The 22,929-nt window shown below is 38.2% G+C and overlaps 1 protein-coding gene across 6 annotated transcripts in view; it reads left to right on the top strand.

The window, feature by feature from the left end:
* The window catches only part of TRAF3 (TNF receptor associated factor 3), a 63,308-nt gene that overhangs the window by 18,139 nt on the left and 22,240 nt on the right, over positions 1-22,929 (top strand). For 5 of the 6 annotated variants that reach the window (XM_032188102.1, XM_032188106.1, XM_032188103.1 and 2 more), the window contains 4 exons: positions 725-739; positions 1,990-2,127; positions 17,496-17,752; positions 20,571-20,622. In XM_032188102.1, coding sequence (XP_032043993.1) covers positions 17,511-17,752; positions 20,571-20,622 — 294 coding nt within the window. In that variant the 5' untranslated portion in view covers positions 725-739; positions 1,990-2,127; positions 17,496-17,510. The remainder of the gene's footprint in view (positions 1-724; positions 740-1,989; positions 2,128-17,495; positions 17,753-20,570; positions 20,623-22,929) is intronic. The other variant, XM_032188105.1, reaches the window with a different exon arrangement.

Here is a 22,929-nt window from a genome sequence, read left to right as displayed (position 1 = left end):
AAGAAAACCCTATCACCTTCAAAACATTAAAAGACTGCTTTATTTTTAACACCTTAAAATCTGAATGGTTATGGACATAAAAGATAGTTTTAATATGACTATAAATAGTGAAGTCACTAAAATGTTTATTTAAAATATTTTTTCTTATTTACCTTTTTTCCCCTAATTCCCTCTTAGGGAAGTTTGCTACAAAGTAAAACTCAAATTATTGAATTAAAAGGAGGGGAAAAGAAGAGATGCAGGAATGTGAGAGGGACAGTAGAGAAAATCCTAGAGATCCCACCAAACTCTGCAGTTAATTCCCTTAAGCCCTCATCTGACGTGGCAGGAGATGATTTGAGCAAACTTTACTGTGACTGTTTCTTTCCTGGGCTCTTTCAGTCCTCCCCTGCCTGCATTTTGCGTAGCCATCAGAAAGACTGCAGTGCAGTCACTGGCAAGGAGGGAATTGCTAGGAGGGAAAATCAAGCTGTGGTGACTCCTTGCAGTGTTGTGTTACTGAGATCCGCGTTTGGGAGCGGGAGGTAACGCATGGATGCCTTCGGGTTCCAGATTCAGAGATTGCTTGCAAAGAAGGATGTGGATAAGTCTTCATTGTGTCCCTCGTGTGTGCATGTCATGGCAGCCAGCCATTACATTTGGTGATGCAGTGGTTTGTTTGTTCTGTGATACGAACTGCTTGCAGTTTCTGCCTAATGCTTTGTTTCTAATCCTCTGTGCTCAGACAGTGGAGAGCAAGGTAAGGTACTTTTTGTTGCCTAACATTTGAAGGTTAATGGAAGTAACTTCTGCATGTTGTAGCATGCAACAATGGCTACGTTCTGCTGGAGAGTAAAAGTTTTGATTACCTTATTGCTTGCAACTCATTGAAATTCACTGTAATAAATTCCCTGGATTATCTAGTATACTCAAGCTGATGAACACTTCTTTTAATTAAGATGAATTAAAAGATCTTTTTGGGGCGTGTTTAACTCTGATATTCCAATGTAACAATGAAAAATTTATATTCAAGAACAGCATTTTGAGAATGCTTGTCCTCTTTATGTTAACCGTAAGAACTAAAAATCAATCCTTTCTGTCTTGTTCTCGTCTTTGGATGATTTTTTTTTTTTTTAATGTAAGAAATTTAAGGTTATAGCATTGTCATAATGCTGCTATTTAGCTGTGGAGTGCACTCATTTAGTAAGAAAGAAAATGTGGAGGCTCCTAAATTCTCTGAATTGGAAGGAATTATGTGCAAGGAGAGAAAGGAGGGGCTGGAAGCTCAGAAATCGCTGCGCTAAATTAAGCTTTATAGCTGAGAATGTAAATGGATAGTGACCAGGGCAATCGTAATTGGTGTCTAAATTCTGGGTGGGAGCTTGAAAAAGCTTTAAAACTTGCTTTTTTTTTTTTTTTTTTTTTTTTTGCTGAGTTAATATATATAAAAAAATCAGTACTGAAATTTGTGACATCTGTAAGCATTATAGACTGATTTGGGGTGTGTTTACTAGTTTGGTGGGGGAAGTGTAAGACTGTAAATCTTTTCATGTGAGTAAGAGTTCGTTGGTATGGATTTTAGAACTGGGCTGTTTTTCCAGCTCTGTTGCTAGAATGGGGCAGACTGGGCTTTCGTTGGTCAATAAATTTCTTTTTCCAGAGTCTGAAACCGCTCATTAGCCTTAATTAATAGGATTCTGGTCCAAGGGTGCATCATGGCTGTTGTTCTGTTAGAAGTGGTAGCCTTGCCTTTCCGCCTCCTGAGGACCAAAGGTGAATTGAAGTATGTGACAAAGATCAGAAAAGGGCTCATTTAATAGCTCTGAAAGCCTGTGGCACTTCCAACTAAATAAATGTTCCCTTGGTCTCGTGGTGCAAAGTTCCTTACATTAGTTGTGGTTACGAGAATGAGAGCCCAGCACATGGAGTGGCAGATGGGTGATTTTTTGTGACTGTCTACGTTTCTGTAACCCCTTCTGTGTAACTGCTGAGGTTGATCCATCTTTGCAGGATGAGAGCTGGGAACACGCTGCCGAGCTGGGCCCTCGGTGCCACCCTGCGTAGCGTCATCTGGGAACATCGTTGTGCTGGCACCACGGAATAGCTGGTCGGGCTTCTCAGACTTTGCTGACACTGTTAGGCTTTGTGGTAGGTGGCTGCAGGCTTCACTGCCAAGAACTGAGAAATTGAAAGTATTGCACAAGTGTGGTTTGATTGTGTGTAGTGTAAATGGTTAAGTGAGGTTTCTACAACATGGTCACAAAGCATTGTCCTTGTAGCATGAGAGCTCTGGGGGCTTCACATTACTGTATTGGTTGTGTAAGCACTGGGGCATTTGTTGTCTGACCTCGACTGCCAACTTTTAGGAATGGACATAGAGATTGATGGACACTTCCATTAATAATGCTTTCAGACTCTTCCTCTTTGTCTGCGCCTGTAAAAATGTTGAGATCAAACAAGTTTGCCCCCAAACACGTTGCTTTCTTCTAATACAGGTTTGAATACTGTTATAGGGTGAATCATTTTTGAAGAAATGCTCTGTAAAACACTTAGCTGCTTTTCCAGAATGTTTCCAAATTGAAGTCACTGTTAACAAGAAAACTGCACGACTTTGAAGTGTTTGTATGTTTTTTATGTCTGTGATGAAAACTAACACATCAGGGTGGATAAGCTTGTACATGTGTAAGGGCAGGAAAAAAAAACTTTGTGCATGTCCTTTTAGCATGTTTTGTTGAAAAACCTGCTGTGAGTGATAGTGGAGAGGAAAAGAACAGTTTAAAAATCGTGCATTTGTATGTTACCTATACTGGTCTTTATCTATGTTCTTTTTAAAACTTGTTAAGTTAGTTTGGTACTCAACTTCATTAGACTGACTTTATAGATGCTGAAAAACCTATACAGCATTTTTGAATGAAGGTGATGTAACTAACTTTTTTTCTTTACCCTAAAGAAAGAAATGTGGCAGACTAGCAAAGCTGTTCTTATTGGCAAGAGTAAAGAGAACCCTTTCTGAGCATTGAGAAAAATTTATTTATTTTTTTCCTGCTCTCACCTGAAGCGGCAGATCAAATGAGATTCAAATAAAACAAAGGAGATGTAAGCAATCAAAGAGCCTGCTCCAAATCTGAGAGAAGGGAGGGGATGTTAATGTGTGAAGAAAGGGATTGAAATTTCATCAAGAAAGCTGTTCCAGGAGCTTTTAAAATTAACAAGTTCCCTTTTAATGTTGCAATATCTTCAGTTGTCTTTCATGTGGAACTTACATGAGGAGTATGTGATTTCCAGAGTGATGTGCAGTTTAGCCGTGTATTTAGGATGGCTAGTGAAGAGGTTAGCAGAGGCAGTGAGTTAGGAGCAAAGGCTGGGCTGGGAAGAGGGCAAGAACCATCAAGGATTTCAACCATTCTGATAGCAGCAGTGATACTGCTGTGGCATTTAAATGAAAAAGGGTTTTGTAACCTTCTCTTACAGAGGACCTCTGCTAAAGAGCAGATTGCAAGAAAATAAATTTTTTATCTATTTGGAGGCTCACCTTTAATCTTCTAATGCCTGTGACTTGACCGAGGGTAGCTTGACGCTGTATTCACATTCGTGTTAAATTCTTTCTTGATGTTTTTAATAAAACTTTTTTTTGGCTGCTAAGACAAACCTTGTCTGCGAAGCATAAAAATTGGATAGCATTAGATAAAACTTCAAAGGAGAAGGATATTCTTGGGAGAGCATTCTACATGTATCTGAGCAGTCTTTTCACTGGATCGATGTAGATTGTTAGGACTCTTGAGTAGTTTTCTGCTTATGTGCCATTTCAAACTTTACTGGAAATCTCCTTTTTTGCCTTGTTTTTGTTTCAGCATCTAGTTGTACACGTTTCCTCCTTGTGGACATCAAAAATGCAATACAACCTGTTGTGAGGGCAAGTAGTGTTCGTTTTGATGTCTTTGGTCTGAATTTCCATGTCCAGCATTTAGTTTCCATTACACTGGTGCTGTTATGGACCATAGGCATCAGGAAAATACGTTTCTAAAAATCTGTTGTAGATTTTAATATTGTACTTCAAGGTAAAACTCTGGTAGTTGAATGAAGCTACTGGTCAAAACTCAGCAGATAAGAGAAAAGGGGGCTGTGTAAAGGATAGTATTTCGGTACAAAATGTTTGTATTAATAAAGGTGAGCTCTCATTTGCTTTTTATATTCAGTTTTGACCACATTTTTGATTCATCTACAGATGTAAAAATTGTGATGACGTTAAATATTTAAAAATTTTTATATGGGTAGAGAGAAAGTTGGGATTAGCTTCATTTCAGCTGAACTTGGATGCTGCGTATTTGCCCTAATTAAAGCTGTTATTAGCCCTATGTCCTCTGTAAATGTGCCTACAAAATCCATTAATTCAGCGAGGCACAGTAGCTGTTTGGACTGGTAACAAAGTGTGTCCGTGTTCCAAAGTAGGATAACCTTCACTTATGTTATTTGCTGACAGCTGTGCTGGTGATAGCTGTGATTAGTAAAACCCTGGTGCAGTCGATGCCCAGGAGAAAAAAATGCTAGAACTTTATAAATTATGTATATATGGTACGTACTTGTGAATACCTAGGTTTGTCACTTTTTTTCCTGAATAACTGTCTTGAAAATTAGATATAAAAAGAAGTTTATGGTTTATCTACAAAATTTACTGATGCTAGGAATGCTAGGAATTTTCTGTGCTTGGCCTCAAAATAATTGCTTCTAAGGTTAGCAGAGGGATAGGGGAAAGGCAAAGCATGCTTAACAGATGCTTCGGAGCTACTTTGTTTTTTTAATCCAAGTGTTGTATTTTGCCAGAAAATTTCCTGAAAGCAAGTGCTCCTCTTCTGTAGGCTTGAACTAAATTATGGTGGGATGCCCATCTGTAATGGAGGCTGTGAGCTTGTACCTAGTATGTTGTAGAGGTTATTTAATGATGGGAAAAGATCCTGGGGAGTAGGCTTGAGCCTGGCTCCATAGATGCTTGTTTTGGAATTTTCAACTAATTTGGGACTTTATTCTGTAGTGCAGGAGGTGCATTTTTGTTTTTAATTGGATTAAATTTGATGCCTTTTTTGAGATCTTCTAAAGGTAACAGTGTGTAACAGTGTAAGAGCTGCTGGAAGAAATGTAAAGCCATTAGAAGAAAGGGCTCTTCACAGAAGGCTTTATAGTGGTACGGTGGCAGTTCTACTTATGTATAGAGATGCTCGTGCTCTGAATTCTAGCTATTTGTCTATGATATATCTGGTGTTAGTGTTTCCAGATTCTGAAATTGCTTCATATAAAACACTGGGCTGCAGTTTTATTGGACAGTATCGGAGAGGAGACTTTTAAAAGTCTTCGAGGAGGATTTAGACTAGTGACTCTTAAATCTTAGTTGAAGAAGATTCTGAAAATAATACTTTCTGCTGATGTAGAACAATTCAGGACAGGCAGGTTATAAAAGGTAAGCGCTATTGTGCTTATTTTGTGGTAGAGGAGAAAAAAACAAAGTGTGAAGTCTTAAAATCAGGTAGCCATTCAATAGAATTGGTGGGGAAAAAAAATCCAAACTACTGCTATAATAAAGCATCATTCTTGGGTTCAAGTTATTTGCAAAAAAAGTGGGAAATTACAGCTGTCTATCCTCTGAATACTCGCTGCTGATGCAGCATCCTTTAAACTCTAATCTTAGGGTTTAAGCTGCTTGGTCTAACAGTGAATATCCTTTGCATACTTTTAAACTTAGCATTTGCTCCAGTTGGAAGCTATTCTTTGCATTTTGAATATCTCGACTGTGCCTGCATGGATCCTTATAATGCAAGCAGATAGTCTTTATCAGCATAAATTCTACAAGGAATCTGAGTACTATTCTAGTTTCTGGTGCAGCACCTGGAGGATTTCAGATTTGCTTTTTCACAAATTAAAAAAAAAAAAAATAGTTTAATATTAGACTGCCATTATTAAACAATTACTCTTTTCAGTATTAATTTGGAGAAGTTGAACATGATTTTATTAATACCAATCAGAGGAGCCTTCTGGCTGGAGCCTTCTGGAAAAAGAATTTCCGGCTAAAACTGGCAGCCTCATGTTAGCAAAAGTCTTTCTAAGGTCCTGTGGATAAAGTGGAAGTTGCAAGTTTATAGTGCATCTCTTACAAAGAAGCAATACTGTACACTTCTACCATAAGTATGCTTGCAAGTTTGCTTATTTCTTGTGTTATAAACTTTTCTTGGCTGGCTAACAGTGGATAACACTTTGGACTAGCGATGTGAAACTTACTGGGGAAAAAAATTAGTAAAGTAGTCTTACAATCTTCACTTTAAGTGTATCATAGAGGACAAAACCCTCATCAACTTTTATTAATTCTCAAAATCCAGTGCCAGAGACAAATGTTCAAAAGGACCTGTTTTTTTTTTTTTTGTCCTTGGTATGTTATCCTGTCTAAACTGATACTCTAAAGATGGCTTATTCTCAAGATGTCAACAACATCTACTGATCTGAAACCTCCAGGATAACTTGCTATACACCTGCAGGCAGCAAATACAAGAGTTAAGGTAGGCAGCACAAAATAATCAAATGGTTTGCGAAAGTAATCGCAATCTGAATGTTGAAAGTAGGAAATTGCATCAGGTTCCAGGCAGAAGAATCTTTTAATAGGACTTTGCAGCTGGTAGAACAAACACTGTCATAACACCAGAAGGAACTCATATCTTTCTCCTGTATGGATTTGGCCTTCAAATAGCACATTCCCAAAGCCTGAGTTTACTGCAAGAGAAAGTAACAAGTTAGTTCTTTCTTGCATTGATGGGAAAACATGTTTTGTGAGTCTGAGTCTTTATTTACAAAAAAACCTCAGCTTCTTACATGAGTACATTTTAAAATAAGTCCTTTAAACAGAATCTCATTGCTTTCTAGAAAGTTATGACTTCAGATTCTGATAGGCCTGACTTAGGACTTTTTCCAAGTGTTTTTATTTGCTCTTGAAAACTGAACTTCAGTAATATGTTTTTACTAGAGATATGGAATGTGGAGTGTGCTTTAATATAACTAGAAATAGTAGCATAAATGTTCTTTTCAGATTCCATTTTGAAATGTATTTTAATGGGATTTTTCTTTACTACAGTAATCTTCACAACAAAAAAACCTCTCTCTTTTCCTAAAATTCAAGATGGTGGTCATGAAGAATACAATGCTAACACTGAAGTAGGCAATGTCAACACTGATGATAAACCTGTGGTTGTATCATTGAACAAATGGACAATGTTTTTGTTTTTCCCCACTTTTTGACCTTACGTCCCCCCCCCTCCCTCCCCTTTCTTCCTGAGTAAGAATCAATGATGTCAGACAAAGCTGAGGTTGTTACCTAGAATGGGGAAAAGTGCACCTAAGATTAGTAAGAGCAATCTGTGCTTAAATGAATGTCTTCCAGGCAATTCAGTATTAAATATTCTGATGTCATTTATTGTTAGGTTCTGGAATTGATTAATACTTAGGGCTTTTCCAATGAGAGATTAATTCTTACCTGTATTTTATAGCATAGGCATGCAGTAGTCAATTGGATTGGAAGAGTGGGAAACGTTTTATGTGAATAAAACATAGGTGAATGGATTTTTGAGCTTTGGATGTAGGCTTAGAAAACTTACCTCAGTTAGACTGGAAAGAATTTCTTGCATCTATGAGATGCTGTCATCTCGGTGTTCTTGGATGCCCGTTTCTAGTTCCACAGTATTTAATTTCAGCATTGAATTCAAAAAGTGCAGAGCTATACTTGAAGTTGCATTTATTTCATTTACTAGCATCCTCTGTACTCTGTTGTGTTCAGAATTACCTGGTAATGTTATTTTGTTAAACATCAGCTGCATTTTAAAATTGGATTGACTAATATCTTTAGGGTTCTTGACAAAAAGCAGTTTTCTTACAGTTATTTACTCTAAGACTCTTGTAGCACTTCTATTTATTTACTTGCTGGTCTCCGACACCTTTGCTTCTGGAAAGAACAGCAGAAGATGAGGTAAGGGATTTTAAGATAGGTAGTACTGCTGCGTACATTTCAAAGATGGTTTCATTTAGACTCAGCACAGATGTATTCTGCCAGAAATTGGCAATGCAGAAAGTATTCTTCATGTACTTGCCAGTCAGCAGAGTAGATAGACTCTGATTTGAAGAGTATTCATGAGGCTTGAAACTGGAGATCTGTATGATTAACAGTGGAAGAGAACAGCATCCAATGATGGTGTTTTTTTGTTGTTGTTTGATTATTAAAAAAAAAAAAAAGACTAAAAGCAAGACTTCTTGATTCTTATTTGGTGATGTCAGATTAAAAGATGTTGGTGTCTTGAGCTGATGTAGTTGAAAATCATTTCTGATTAAAATCATGCAGCAGTTTGTTTGTTTGTTTTTCTTGAAGTCATACCTCAGTAGGAAAAATGACTTTTTAGGTCACTTGGAAATGAGACATCTTTTTCTAGGACTACGTGCTTTGGCCAAAGTGATTTGCACAGGGCATCCACTTTAATCCTTATTGATCCTTGTTAGGATTTGTCATGAGTAGTTCAAATCTACTGTTTCCTCCTCATAATCGGCATAACTGGGAAGTGGCATACATCTTTACACCTGGATACATCTGATTTTTCATTACTGCTTGTAACATTTGGAGGAATGACTTTTATGCTGTACAATAAAGGTAGAAGAAATGTTAGACTTGCTCTGAAATGGAGGAACTCTGGACTGATGAAAATAAATTTCCATAAAACAGATTTCCATAAAGACGGAGTATTCATGATGCAAATATAAACAGGTTTTGCTGGCGCTCTCTTCAGAGCATAGATAAAACAGTTCTGTGAAATGAAACTACCTTTAACTTGAAACAGATTTTTTATGGCATTCCCAGAGAATTCAATCTCTTGTGATAGGTGAGTGTCTTTCCTTTGGAAACAGAGCCAGAAGTTATGAAAATACAGGGTGTTGATCCACTTCCTTGACGTGTGGCTGGCATATCTCAATTGCGGACTTCCCCAAAACAGAAGAGGAAGATCTGCACTTTGTCCTGTGGTTATCTGGTCGTCTTTTGATCTTTCCTGTTCTTTACATGCTTCTACTAAAAACCTGTTAAAGGGCTGTGGGTCCCAGCTGGGAGTTAATTTGATGAATGACATGCAATAGCCTGGTAAGTTTTCTTTTTCTGACCTACGAATGGCGAGGTTGGACAGAATGTCTCTTATCTGTTGTCCTGTGAACCAGGCTTTCAAAGCTTAAGAGATCTTTGATTTCTAAAAGAGGCTTTTGATTTCTTGTACTTCAGATGATTTTATACTGTGTTTTGGTAGCCCACTGAGATTATGAAGTAATTATTAAGAGCTGTAGATAGCAAGTGCAAGTTGGAATACAAGCACTTCTTACTACTGCCTCAAACTGAATCTTGGTTGTTTTGCAATCGCATATGTCATGATTGGAAAGAAATGTTAACTTTCAAAAAATTAAGTTATACATAGAAAAGCTGACTTTTTAAGCAGTACTAAATTACACTGAATTACTTTTTCTGCTGCCTTTTTTTTTTTTAAATAACCTAAAATCAAATCTCTTTGAGTTGTTACTCCCACCCCTTGCTGCAGTTTATATTAGACTGGATGTTAATTATCCTACTCAACGTCGAGTAGTTATTAAAATTGTCAGTCTCTGGGCTCTTGGATTCCAAAAAGAATGAATACTACATTATTACTTATAAATACTCCTATTCTCAACTCTTAATAGTAGTATAATTACTGCTCAGTGTAACAAGTATATTAGAACTGTTTCCATGAAAGTACGGTCTAGTAGGCTTGCTAAATTGAGCTTGTTGTATAGGGGTGCTGTCGTGTTTAATGCTGGAAGTCACTTCACGTGAATGTATAGTTGAAAGAAATGGAGACAAAGAAAGTGTTAAAAAGTTAAAAGAATAAAATATGAAACTAACTTACCACTCACTTTCTGCTACTCAGTAATGCAAACTGGAACACAGGAAAGACCCAGTGTTGTAATATCTGTGGTTCAAGTGACATGCATGGTTGTTCTTTTGCAAGTACTTCAAGATACCAGATCTTTTTTTTATAGTTAGTTTCCCAGTTCACCTAGGAAAAGAAGGAATAGTCTGTACCATTCGACCCCAAACCAGTTTTGTTACTGGTTCAATAATTTTTAGTGCATCGAGCCCTTAAACATGGTGAAACCTGCTTTAGTTGCTTGAGAGCATAGCAGTTCATGTATAAAGATAGGCCTTTTCTCTATACAAGATCATACTGTAATAGCTGTAAAATAACTTCTTCACAGCAGGACTTCTGAGCACTGGAACAGGTCACTCGGGGAGGCTGCGGTATCATCAGTCTTCAAGGTTTTGAAAACTCAGCTGGGCAAGGCCTTGAGCAGCCCAGTCTTTGAAGTTAGCCTTGTTCTGAGCAGGAGGTTGGGCTAGATAACCTCCAGAGGTCTCTTCCACGCTGAATGATTCCAGGGTGCTGTACCTAATAACTGACTGTGAAGAGCTTGTGACTGGCCAAAGCTTCTCATGCAGAGAGTACTCAGTCTTTCCTGTGTGCCTTCAGATGCTAGTATCCTACCTGTTTATATCCAAGTAGGGATTCTTTCCCCCCACCCCCTGTTGATTTTTTTTCTATTTTGCATGTGATCTCAAGGTCATGTTCAAAGTCAGTTTTCGTTAGTTTATGCAAGGAAGGCGGGTACTTATGCAAGTGTAAGATGAAGGTTAAAGCAGTTAAAAAAATACACAGTTCTTTTTACTACATGAAAAAAATTTACATGCCACTGCTGCTTTTATTTTTGTATAGGAATTAGTATTTGAATCTGCATGAAAAAAAACATGAGGAATGGTCTCATTTTTCACTGTGTAAAGTTATACCTGAAGTTGGTGACCGCATCCCTCCCCTGTCATCCCCGGTGCCCCTCAGAACTTCCCCATAAAACATACACTAGAAACACCAAAGCACTGTACGTGTTGTACAGAGACAGTTAACAGTGCATCAAGCAGAACAAGCGCATGGAGGGGGAAAAATCATTAATTTCCCTGTACAAACAAGAAGAGGGAAGTGACTTTTGAACTTGGTACGAGGCAAAATCAATGGATGAGCCTCTGCTTTCAAACCTGCCGCGCCAGTGCTGCTTTGGTCACTGCCTAGATACTTCTGTGGCGTGAGTCAAACTATTTACACTTTATTTTCTCAGTTCTTCTTCTGTGCCCATCCAGACTCAACAACTGTGGGGCTTTGGTCTGAACAGCAGGCCAAGGTGGTGCCTGGATGCTGTGAGACCAGGCCTCTGCAGGGAGATAGCTCATGCTCAGGAGTTCTGGAGTCAAAATACCCATGGCACTCTTCCTGCTCAGCTTTAATTTTTTTTGACATTTGTTGCATTGGGTAAATTGATAATATGTTGTCACTGATATACTGCTTTCAGCTTGCATTATTGTTTTAACCAGTCATCGTGTTATGGCAGTATGCTATATATTATAATTGCATTCAGAAGTGGAAGCAAAACTGAGTCTGAAGACTGTCTAAAAGATAGTAAAAGAGGGGTATGTTCTTTTCAATAAGTATGTACTAGGAATTTATTAGAAGCTATAAAATGCTGAAAGACAAAGTTAATTTTTTCATTGTTTAATGTAATTCTGTGCGATAACTTGAAGCAATAACTTTGTGATAGAAAAGCGTGGGCTAGGAAGACTGAAGAACTAGAAATACCACTCCAAGTAAACTATTATTTGGTTCTCTGAGGGTATCCTGTAAATTACAAAAGAAAATTCTGTGAAGACTGAAACTGAAGTCTGCTGTCTGGTTTCCTACAAATCTGTACAGTAGATCCCCTTCTTGACCCAATTCTCCCCCTTCCTCAGTAATTACAGAGGAAAAAAGAAGCCTTCAAACACCCTACCTTCCCATTAATGTACTAAAGGGGATAAAGACCACCCAGTTTGCCTAGACAATGGGGAGCAGGTGGCTTAGACATAGCTTATGCAGACTGACCAGCTGATAGACCACACAGGCGGTGTTTGAGGTTGCACTTTCCTAACCTTTTACTCGCTGGGATGCTACATTAAGTTTCTCTTTCTGTTCCCCACAGAGCTGCCCATTTTCATGAGACCTGTCTGTACAGTTGGTTCCCAATTGGTTGTGTTGTATTTTTTTGGAGAGGCTGATACATGAATGGAAAGATGGATAGAACAACAAGGAGCCCTATTTCAGTAAAAACTAGGTTTAAAAAAGAAAACACTCCATATTACCAAAAAATGACCTAGTTAGGATGGGACACTAAAGTTTGTGTGTTCTTATACTTCCTAGGTAAAAATATAAATACTGCTCTTTGAAGAAGAAAGGTTGGATCATCTTAATTGGTCACTGCTCTGTTGTGATCTTTAGCTCCCATCCAACTTCAGGTTTCTTTTTTCAGAGCTTAACTTAGGTATTGTGCATGCAGCACTGTTCTCTTTGGGTAACTTATGTCGTCGGTGTAGCTTGCAATTTGATGGAAAAGCTTTTCTGTCCTAAGTAAAACAAAAGTAGATTGCATCTTTTGTTATCTTTGTAACGAAAACATTTTCTTGAAATAACTGCTTGACCTTTTTTGATTTTTAAAGCTTTGGTAAAAGCTTATCTGCTTTATATTGTCAATGTATTGAAACTGTCTTCATGCAGAGCTTTTGAACTAGTAAATCCTGTGGTCCGTTTCTAAATCACTTTTTTGGGGGCTCAGTAAGAGTTACAGATTTTGTTTTTTCAACTGTAAATTTATTTTAAAACTTATTAGAAGCTTTATTTTATTTCTAAGTTGCAAATAAGTTTTATTCCTAAAGAGCAAATAAACCCAACAACAAAAGGCAACTATGTGGCATAATTCAGAAACCTCGGTGCAGATTTCTAGGATGTCTGCCCTCTCTGCAACAAGAACAGCCATTCTTGCTTAAACAAGGAAAGAGCAAACTGCTGTTTTGGTAACTTCCATACTGTCTAATTCTTGGAACATCTTTGTCGGTAAACTTACTTTTGCTTCCAGTTTCTAATATTAGTATGAGTTAAGAGAGAAGAAATTGTACTAACCTTTGTTGCAGTATGTGCAGCCTGAAATACTACTTGACACTCTAGTATCTGAGGCTGGACCTCACTTGTATTAAGAGGAGTGACAGAATAGAGCTCAGTGAGATGTGACCGATGTTGGGGGGGCAAGCCGTGTCACAGACATGATGACCAGAGAATCTCCAGTTTTCTTCCTCTGAAGAAGTGCGACTGTAAGCATTCACTGACTGCATGAGAAACAGCTGAAAGAATTGTAATCAACAATGGACAGAAACAACCTTGGAGATTGTGCCTCTTTTTGTGTGCTGATCTGTCCTGAAAGATGATTGCTCAAGATTTAGCAGTTTGTCCAACAGACTGAGTTTTAAGACATCTAAAATTCATTCTTGTTATTGTGATGACTTTTCCCAGGGATAAGAAAGCTGGAGCTTAAGGAAGTAGCCAGTGGTGAATTAGGATAGTTAAGATTTAGCTTGCTGAACAAGGACTGAAGTCTTCGACTTGATGGCAGCTTGCCATGCCCTTAGGAGTTGCAGCTATCTTGAATGTTCTAGCCAGGCTCACCTCCCTGCTTTCCAGAAGTGGTTATCTTTACTATAAGCACGTAGTATCTTACTGAGGTGTGACTTCAGAAGTGCCTCTTGTTGGCAGTTTAAAACCTGATTATGGGGGTATAGCCTGAGTCCCACTGTTACGAGTCCTGTAAAGGAAAAGGCGATGTTGCAGATGTCACCCTGTAGTGGTATGTAACCCATAGTAGAAAGCTGTTTGCAAAGGGATGGCAGCTGAATTGTAGTATTTGCACTTGCGTTTACTATTGATCTCATCTACGTGTGTAATAGCACATAACTCATGCCTGAGGATGTAGCTCTGTGCATGCAGTAGTTCAATTTGTGTGTGTGGTTTGAAATGAACATCAAGTCTCCCCACCTCATTGTTAAATGCAGCTTTTGGGTTGTAATAAAGATGTTTTGGTGTTCTTTTAAGCTCAATTCTCTGTTGTATTTTTATTGCAGCACTTCATGAATGGCTTCCTGGTTTTGCTGCCTAAGAAAATGCTGGCTGTTCAGAGCACTGTGGAAGAGAATTCCTCAGCAAGCTGGCTGCCGTAGTGCTGCACTTGTTTAGCTTTTCTTGTCTGACATAGTTCTTCATGAAACAAAAATAGGAAAGCTGAAGCACACAAATCTCACCGTTAAGCATATTGCATAGTAAACTTTATTTATCGGTGTGCTTTCTGGTTGTTTTCTGTGACATGATATTCAATATGCCAATTCCAAAAGGGGAGTCATGTGGAGCACTGTGCAGCTTATTTTGGTATGAAATATCTTTATCCAGCTGACAGTTCAGCCACTGAGCAGTTTCATATCTCTGTGAAACTCTCACCTGCTGTTCATTTGGCATTCAGTACTCTTTCTCAGCTGAATCTTGAGCATTCTCCTTTTCACCCCTGCCTCCTTGTGACCAATTACTTCAGTTTCCCTGAAAAAAATAATGCTTTTGAAAGACTTTAAATATCTGATGTTTAGCTTCTTTTTGTTTTGAAGAAGCAGGATGAGGAAACAAACGTTCAGTATAGTTGTTTTATATGGTATATGAGTTCAGGAACTTTGTGCTGTCTTGACTTGCCAATTCTCCCTGCAGCATCTCTTTTAGTGCCTCTTCTTCTTTTTGTTCTGTGGGTCAGAATCAGGCCATGTCTGGTTTTATTTTGGCACTCTAAGGAATATCATGTTCCCTGTATTTGTTGTTCTTCATCAGTGTGCTTGAAGCTGGTTGTTGACTTAAAGAGTTGACCAAATGGTAGAAGTCTCAAATGTGACAAAAGAATATGGGGTTGCAGAGGGAAAGAAAAAATTAGTATCTGCACATTTTAAACCAACAGAAAACTGAATTGTAGCTTTTCCTGCAGTCATACACAAGAAGCAAATCCATAGGTAGCCAAGTCTTACCAGTTCAGCTGCTTATGGACAACACTTTTCGTATTTTTTTTTTTTTTTAATCTCCTTTTCCCTTGCACCCTTCAACAAAGAACCAAGTTCTAAGCTCATGATGGGGTTGCCTCTGCCCAGCTGCGGATGTTCAGCAATGCCAGTGGAGTTGGGCAATCTCTAATGCTAAGCTACTTTAATTAGCCGCTTTCTTTTCTCACCCATGGCAGTTCTCCTAACCTTCTTGGCTCCAAGACTCTTGTTCTCGGCATCACGTCTCATCTCTTGTGTACTGGTTGCAACCTCTTGAATTGCCTCTTCAGCGTGGTCGTAGTCTGCTTTTATGCTTGCTGCTGAAACTTTAGTTCAGGCTTTGCTTGCTTCCCTCATCTAAATTAATCTGAATTTCTTCATTAAAGAGAAGTGCAAATTACTTTCAGTTCAGCACTGATCTTCATCTGCTTCAGACTGCAGAGCCTAATGCCTTGGCAGAACAGTCTTTGAAGGCTAGATAAGGAGCAGGCAGACATTAACTCAAATTATGGACCAGACTTTATATTTTTTCGATTACTGTAGAAAATGTGTTTTTCATTGTTGCTTTGAGTACAATGCAATCATTGGCTCTATGTACTCAGGTTATGAGGATGGCTTTCCTCAGGCTTTTTCCATCCTTGATGGAGATACAGAGAGGCTTTCCCCTGGGACGGGAGGGCACTGAAGTGTGGATTCTTCTTCACTGAACACCTTTACCCATGTTCAGATGGTGTTGGTAAAGATACGAAGTGGTATCAGTGATCTTGTCTTTTAAGAAAAACATTTGGTATCAGAAATGAATGAAATTTCCTTGTCTGTTTAGTCTCTGTGGAGAATTCTATACCTGAAGTACAGATACAGAAATGATCTACAAGAAGATGCATTTAATTACAAGTACTTGTTTTGAGCTTGGCAAGGGAAACTAAGAGATTACAAAGAGTGTGTACGTGAAGGAAGCGTAGGTTTGTGTATTTGGGAGGTCAGGTACTTGACTCCCTTTGTAGTGTTTGTGGATGTTCTTTCATAACTGAGAAACAAACTGGGCCTCGTTTCTTCGATCTGCTTCTTAAAGTCGAATTATAGCTTTAGTGGTTAGGGAGCAACTGGAGCAGTGGAATAGGCTTATGCCTTAAATGTCAGTTAAGGTGGAGAGAGAGCTGAAGAAGGCCTTTCTGTTGTAAATAGTGAAGTATTTTTCTTATGTAAATAGGTGTTTTATCCTCCAAATGTGCTTGATCCTTCATGTGCTGAGGTGGTTTGTTTTTTTGTTTTGTTTTTGTATTTGAGAACCCTTAGATTTTTTTTGACTGCAGGATAAGGTGACAAATGACAGGATGCGAGGAAATGGCCTCAGGTTGTGCTGGGGAGGTTTAAATTGGGTATCCTGAAGAATTCCTTCACAGGAGGGGTGGTTAGGGCACAGAAGGGGTGATTAGGCGTTGTGACAGGCTGCCCAGGGAACTGGTGGAGTCACCATGCCTGGAGGTGTTGTAAGAGATGTGGATGTGGCTCCTTAAGGACATGGTTTAATGGTAGATTTAATAACATGTGATGGCTGAACTTGGTGGCATTAAGGGTCTCTTCCAACTGAAATGATTCTGTGTTTCTGTTCTAAGATTCTATAAGCAAGGAAGTTATTCAAAGAAGGTTTTCAAATTTAATCCGCAGTGTTCTTCCTCTGTTGCTCTGCTAATTCACTGCATGCTGACCTAGAGGTATCACAGTCCAGGATAATAGCTACTGTAATTCAGTCTTCAACTGCATTAATTATTTTCTCAGCTGCCTGTCAGTTGCGCTTCATTCTAGTGAATTAATCAAGTGGCCATGTTATGTCGACATATCTCATCTGCCAATTAGAGTTGTGTCACCTGCTCTCTTCATGTGGGAATGTATGATGAAGAGGTTGGAAAGCAGTTTAACGAGTAAAAACCTGATGTTTTGTTCTAAAACAGGCTTACAACGGTGCATCTTATACATTGCTATTGCATGAGCTAGACAGGAGAAGCTGGCAATGGGGCTGTGTAGGTTCCAGATATCCCATATAGGACAGTAATGGTTATGTGCTTTTTGCAGTAGCAAGTGAGCAAAATTGAGTGTGGTGCTGTACCAGCACACCTTGTCCTCCACACACCCTGCTGCTTCCTCTAATGGCATGACTTCAATATTACTGATGTTTTTCAGTGACAGAGATAAAAGAATAAAAAGAACTCTTCCTTCTTGCTCCCAAAGCAATGCCCACAGATAACTAAGGCTATGTTTTCAGGAATGGGGCTTAATTCTTCACCTTCTAGAGCCTTTAAAAACGTAGAATACTTTAAAGAGTTGTTAAGCTTAATACATTTATGTAGATATGTTTACTTTATATGTGTAGCATGTGCATGATGTGTGGACACACCTCTCTTAGTGCTTGGTTTTTACATAGTCTATCAGATGCTAGATATGTTTTTTTATTTAAATGGAAAAAGCCTTCATTTCTCAGAGGTTTTCTTACTTTATTTCTTCGCAGAAATTATCTTAGAGCATGGATGCCAGTAAGAAGACTGAACCTCCTTTATCTGTAGAAATGGTACAACAAAGGGCCAACCCCGATCGCAGTCCTTCAGCATCGATTTATGTTCCAGAGCAAGGCGGCTACAAAGAGAAATTTGTAAATGCCGTGGAGGATAAGTATAAATGTGAAAAATGTCACCTCATCTTATGCAATCCTAAACAGACTGAATGTGGACACAGATTCTGTGAGACCTGCATGAATGCCTTGCTAAGGTAACTCTTCTTGTACTGAAACATATTTAAAACTTGTGAACTGCTGAAAACAGTATGAACGCCACCATAGTTTTATGCATATATTAAGCTAATGCCTGGGGCTGGAAGTAGTCTTCATCTTGTCGATTGCTTGCTTATTTCTTATCTATATGCTGGCACAGTCATTTGTGTTTTCCTCTGGGTGAAGATGAATTAAGCTTTCCATAAATATTGTTGAAAATATTGGTAATGTGTTTTAGTTCCATGCAGCGTTGCATTAAGTAAAAATTGCATTGCCTGGAGTGTAGATTGGGTAGCTATTTTGGTCCAGAACCCATTTAATAATCTGGAGCTGTGGCTGTGTGAGGAAGTGAGCCTGCAGAGTGATAGTACCTGACCTACCTGTGGACCTGTCTTTGCAATTGAGTGGTGGGACCCTTGGGTAAATGTCACGTCTTATGGGGAAATGAAGCTCCACAAACATTCTGTATCTGTGGCCTGGGGCTTTTTGTTTTGTGGATTCTGGCTGCAATGTTGCTGAGATCTTTGGTTCAGAGTGTAGAATGTGAGTGTATGTTGCAGACAAAATAAATGCTGAGAGATACATTCTTTCCCAGTGTAGGTAAGGATAAAAGTGTGGCTATTGAAAAAGGAATATCTAGCTTTTAAGAAACATCTGTGCATCAACAGAAGTGTATTTCTTTGCCTCTCAACTTGGGTGCATTGCCAGGGATTTTATTCAGCAGTGTGATTTTGACACTTGGTCTGATATTTGGAGACCATTGTCCAAGCTTTAATCTCCTGTTGTAAATAAGCAGTCAATAGTTCCATTTACTCTTGGGAAAGCAGAAGTACAGAACAAAATGAGCTTGCTGGACGTTACACATAGGACTACTAATCTAGAGAGGATTTGTCTTTGGAAGCTCTTGGTGATCTCCCATTTACTTTTTGTCACCATTTTAAATCTAGGCAGCAGGCTATATTTCACTTGGCAATATTGTAAACTCGGGAAGGTGCAAATTAAGAATACATGCAATATGGCAAAAGAGGTTGTAGGATACTACATTACCCTGTCATGTAATAAAGAATAAGATCTGTACAGGGGAAATACCAGTGCCTGCAGCTCACTGATCAGCTCCTATAGGTTTTATGCTACAGCATGCCAAATTGAGGAGGGGAAAAAGACTTTTCTTTCAATACCCATTTTCAGTTAAGGTGTAGTTTGTTTTAAGAACAGTTTTTTCTTTCTGAATGTATGTTTTGGAAGGCTCTTACATGGTTAATAGCAGTGACTGCAGAAAAACAAACACCTGGCATGCTTGGATGTGTACAGATGGACAGAGCAGACCCTTAACAATCTAAGCGGTAAGGATTCTGGCATTGCTGGAATCTGGGCAGTTTTCCTTCCCTGCTGCGAGACATGCACATGTGCTTATTACAGTGCAGCTAGAATATGTGTAATTTTACCTTCCTGTTTTTTTAACCAGTCTGTTATTGAAAAGAACACATGGCTAAGGCCATCTTCACGCTACTGTCATTGTAGGTACTTCACCATATTTAAGTGCCTGTTGCAAACAAATCCTTTAAAATTAAATTTATAGCCTTTTTTTTTTTTTTTTAAAGAAATCAAAAAATGTGCCATAAAAAAGGAAGAAAAATAAGTTGAAATTGTTTCTGTATCTGCCACCAAATTTTGTCATTCAGTGTTGGTATGCTGCTGCACACACACTGATTACATGCTCGCAGGTTCTTTTCCAGGGTTATTTGAGGACAAAGAACTGGGAGTCAGTGTAGATAACAAAAAAAAAAGTCTGCTCAATATGCAGCTGTAGCTTAAAAGAGCAAGTGGGATGCTTGAGTGAATTCAGTAAAAGCGAGGAAAGGATGACATCGTATTAAACACTATATGCCCTCAAGTAGATTAGTTTCTCTCCCTTCCTTTCTTTTTTTTTCTATCTAAGAAAAATATCACAGATATTGAGGCTGCGAGACAGTGAAGATGCTCTGAAATACGTTAAGACATAAAGAATGGTCACTTCAATGAGTAGAAGCCAGTGGGGTGATTTGAAATAACTATACTGAACTAACTATACTGATTATATAAAATAATCAATTCAGCCTTCTACATTGATCTGCAATGCTGCAAACAGCAGCAATTTGCAGTCTGTCGGTGAGATGCTTTACAAAAGAACTTACCTAGCTGCTAAATAGTGCTTTTCATCCACAGATCCCAGATCTTTATGAGGGAGATCACTATGGGTATCCCCATTTTACTTGGGGGAGAAGGAGCTGCAAAGAAATAAAGGGATTTGTACTAGATAAAGGGAGCAGGGGTCTGTAACAGCTACTAAAACCATAACAAATGTGAGAGAGATGGACATGTATCCTTTTATGGTAAAACTATTTAAAATTCTCTGTCAGAGAGAGTAAAGTTTAATTATGTGGTGTTTGAAAAACATCTGGATAATTGAAAGAGGCAATATTTTGCCTGTTTGCAGTGATAAGAGAAGGAAAAAGAATTGTGGATCAGGTGCAGGCTTGTAAAATAGAGGATAAATTTTGATGACTTGAAGAAAACCACTCTGCAGGTGTCTAGAGGCATCATGGAGGTCTTACTGCCTTGGGAACGCCAGACTCTGTTCCAAATTCTTGAAATAACATAATGTTGTTATCTCATTATAATAAGCTATATTTACTTCCAACAGTTAAAAAAAAATAAAAAATAAAAAAATAAAAAAAATTGAACAGTCTTAACCAAGTAAAATGCCTATTAAGGTGAAGTTCTTATACTGTAAAAATTCAGTTGAGTTAAAATACAGCTTTTTTCTTTTCTCTGCAGTTCTTCAAGTCCAAAATGTACAGCCTGTCAAGAAAGCATAGTGAAAGACAAGGTATTGTTACAATTGTTTCTTACTCACAGTACTGAATTGTGTAGCATATCTAAGATGTGTTAAGTGCTTTCTGGCAATTATTTCATAAGCCTAATAAGCTATCTACAGAACATAGTTTTGCTCTAGAATCTGAGCTGTTTATTTTATCTAGGAAGACAGCTTATTTTTGATGTTAACTACGTGGCAGAAAACTGTGCTGGCTTCATCCCTAATGGTCTGTCCAGATGTTGTATCTTGTTTTCATAGCTGGAAGCTGCAGCAACATACTGCACTTCTTTCATCAGCTGGAATGATGGTAACAAATACTGCATCTACTGTAGTTTTGCAGAGGCTGTGACAGGTCTAAGCAAACCTTACTCCTGATTTGGCTCTAGACCATGTCTACTGTTGACTAGTTCTGTTTTACATGGTGGTGTTTTGTGAACCACACTGGAAACAAAACTGTGTGGAGTTACAGTAACTGTAACAGACTTGGAGACTTTTTATTTGGATTAGTTATTTCACTGATAATCTCTGTTGTATTTCACAAGAAAACTGCGTTGCTTCTGAAAGGTTGAGGGTAGAGAAAATTATTTTTGACTATGCATTTCTTACATTAGACTTTTCTGAAGTGTTTAGTAAATTCTTTGTGTCAGTAGTCTTTACTGCCTGAATAAATGCTTCTAATAGTAACCATTTTCAAGAATATGCTAGTGGATACATCAATCTCTTCTTGTCTTAACACAGAGCACTTCTCTGAAAAGTGCTTAATTCAGTTTTGACATGGATGGGCTTCCGAGGAGCTCAAACCAATAATCATGATGTCTACTTTATTCATCATTTCAGCTCTGGCTTTCTAGCTCCCAGTACACATAAATATGTACGTTTATGATGAAAGTTCAAATATCTTTAAAATAGGAGGATGACACAAAGGGCAGCATATATTACATATGTTAGACTAAGTGTGCAAGTCAGATGGTGATTTTCATGAAACTGGAAACCTGTATCTTCCCACAGAATGTTGGTGTCCAAAATCAGTAAAGAGCTTTTAGACAGTCTTGGCAAAACTTCAAGAATCATCTTCTTATCTTAACTTCAGTTGGCAAAGCTGTGCCTAGTAGCACTGTGTATTACTGAAGGGGGGAGGAATGATCTGCAGTGCTGAAAATTGGTTATTTAAATGAGATTTGTTGATTCATTAAACTTCACATGTACATCTGAAAAGTAAATAAAAATCGGTGACCTGTGTCAGATTGGTTGCAGTATTTTTTTTTTTTCCTTTACTGATACTGGGGATAGATTTATAAACACTGGACAGTGCTGTTGTTGTTATTAAATGCTGGCATGCCGAACAGTTCCGTGGTTGGAACTGTAGGGACCGTAAGCTGTAGGGATACATTTCACAAAACCCCATTTATCAGTGAAGTAGTCATAGTTGGACTTGGTCTTTGGTATTTCCAAATGGCCATGGATGCAATTTCAACTAACTAGGGTTTCTATCCATTCAGTTTGCACTTAAGAACAGCAAAGAACAGCCATAAGGGCATCCAGTCCTTTCCCAGTTTCTGCCCCTAGCAATAAGGCTTCTTGGTAGTGTCATTACATTCTCTCTGAAACAGAATTTTTTTTTAAATGGGATATCATGTGTAAAAGGTACAAAGTCTAACCCCCTTAGCTCTCTACTTCTAACTTCTTGCAGTTCTATTATAGATAAAAATGCCGGAAAGGCTTACAAACATCAAAATGGAGAGATGGTTAAAGCCTTCTTATCAGTGAAATAGTAAACCTCCTCTGAACTAAGACCTTAGAATTTCTATAACTATGTACTATCAGAGAAGTGTAAATAGGTGTTCAAACAAACCAGGCTGGTCATTGGGTGACTGCCTTCCTTGAAATCCTCTCTTTAAACCACTGTTTCAACTCTTCTTTTTTTTTTTTTTTTTGTCTTATGGTATTTTATCTAACGTACTAGCTTCCCAAATAACGTGAAGAGTTCTAGTTTACATCTACTGTAGGCAAACAAATAGCAAAAATCATAACCTTTTCTTTTACCTTCCGCCTTTACTGTATTTGTAGTAAAGGTGGAATAATAGTAGAGCATCTGTCCAAATATCTTTTGTCACCGGGCTGCTTCACAGTGGAGAAATCTGTGATGTGCACATTAAGAAAAATCGAATGGTAGCATTTTATTTTTGGCACGTAAGGTTAAAATTAAATGACATCGCTGTAGCTGAATTGCATGACTTCTTTCTTTGAACTTGCATATTCTTGAAGGGGTTTAAGTTTCTAAGATGAAGTGGCCTTTGATCTTATTTTATTTTTTTCCCT

Source organism: Aythya fuligula, chromosome 5 (genome assembly GCF_009819795.1).
Source record: "Aythya fuligula isolate bAytFul2 chromosome 5, bAytFul2.pri, whole genome shotgun sequence".
Taxonomy (NCBI): Eukaryota; Metazoa; Chordata; class Aves; order Anseriformes; family Anatidae; genus Aythya; species Aythya fuligula.
This window is presented reverse-complemented; position numbering and strand designations above follow the sequence as displayed.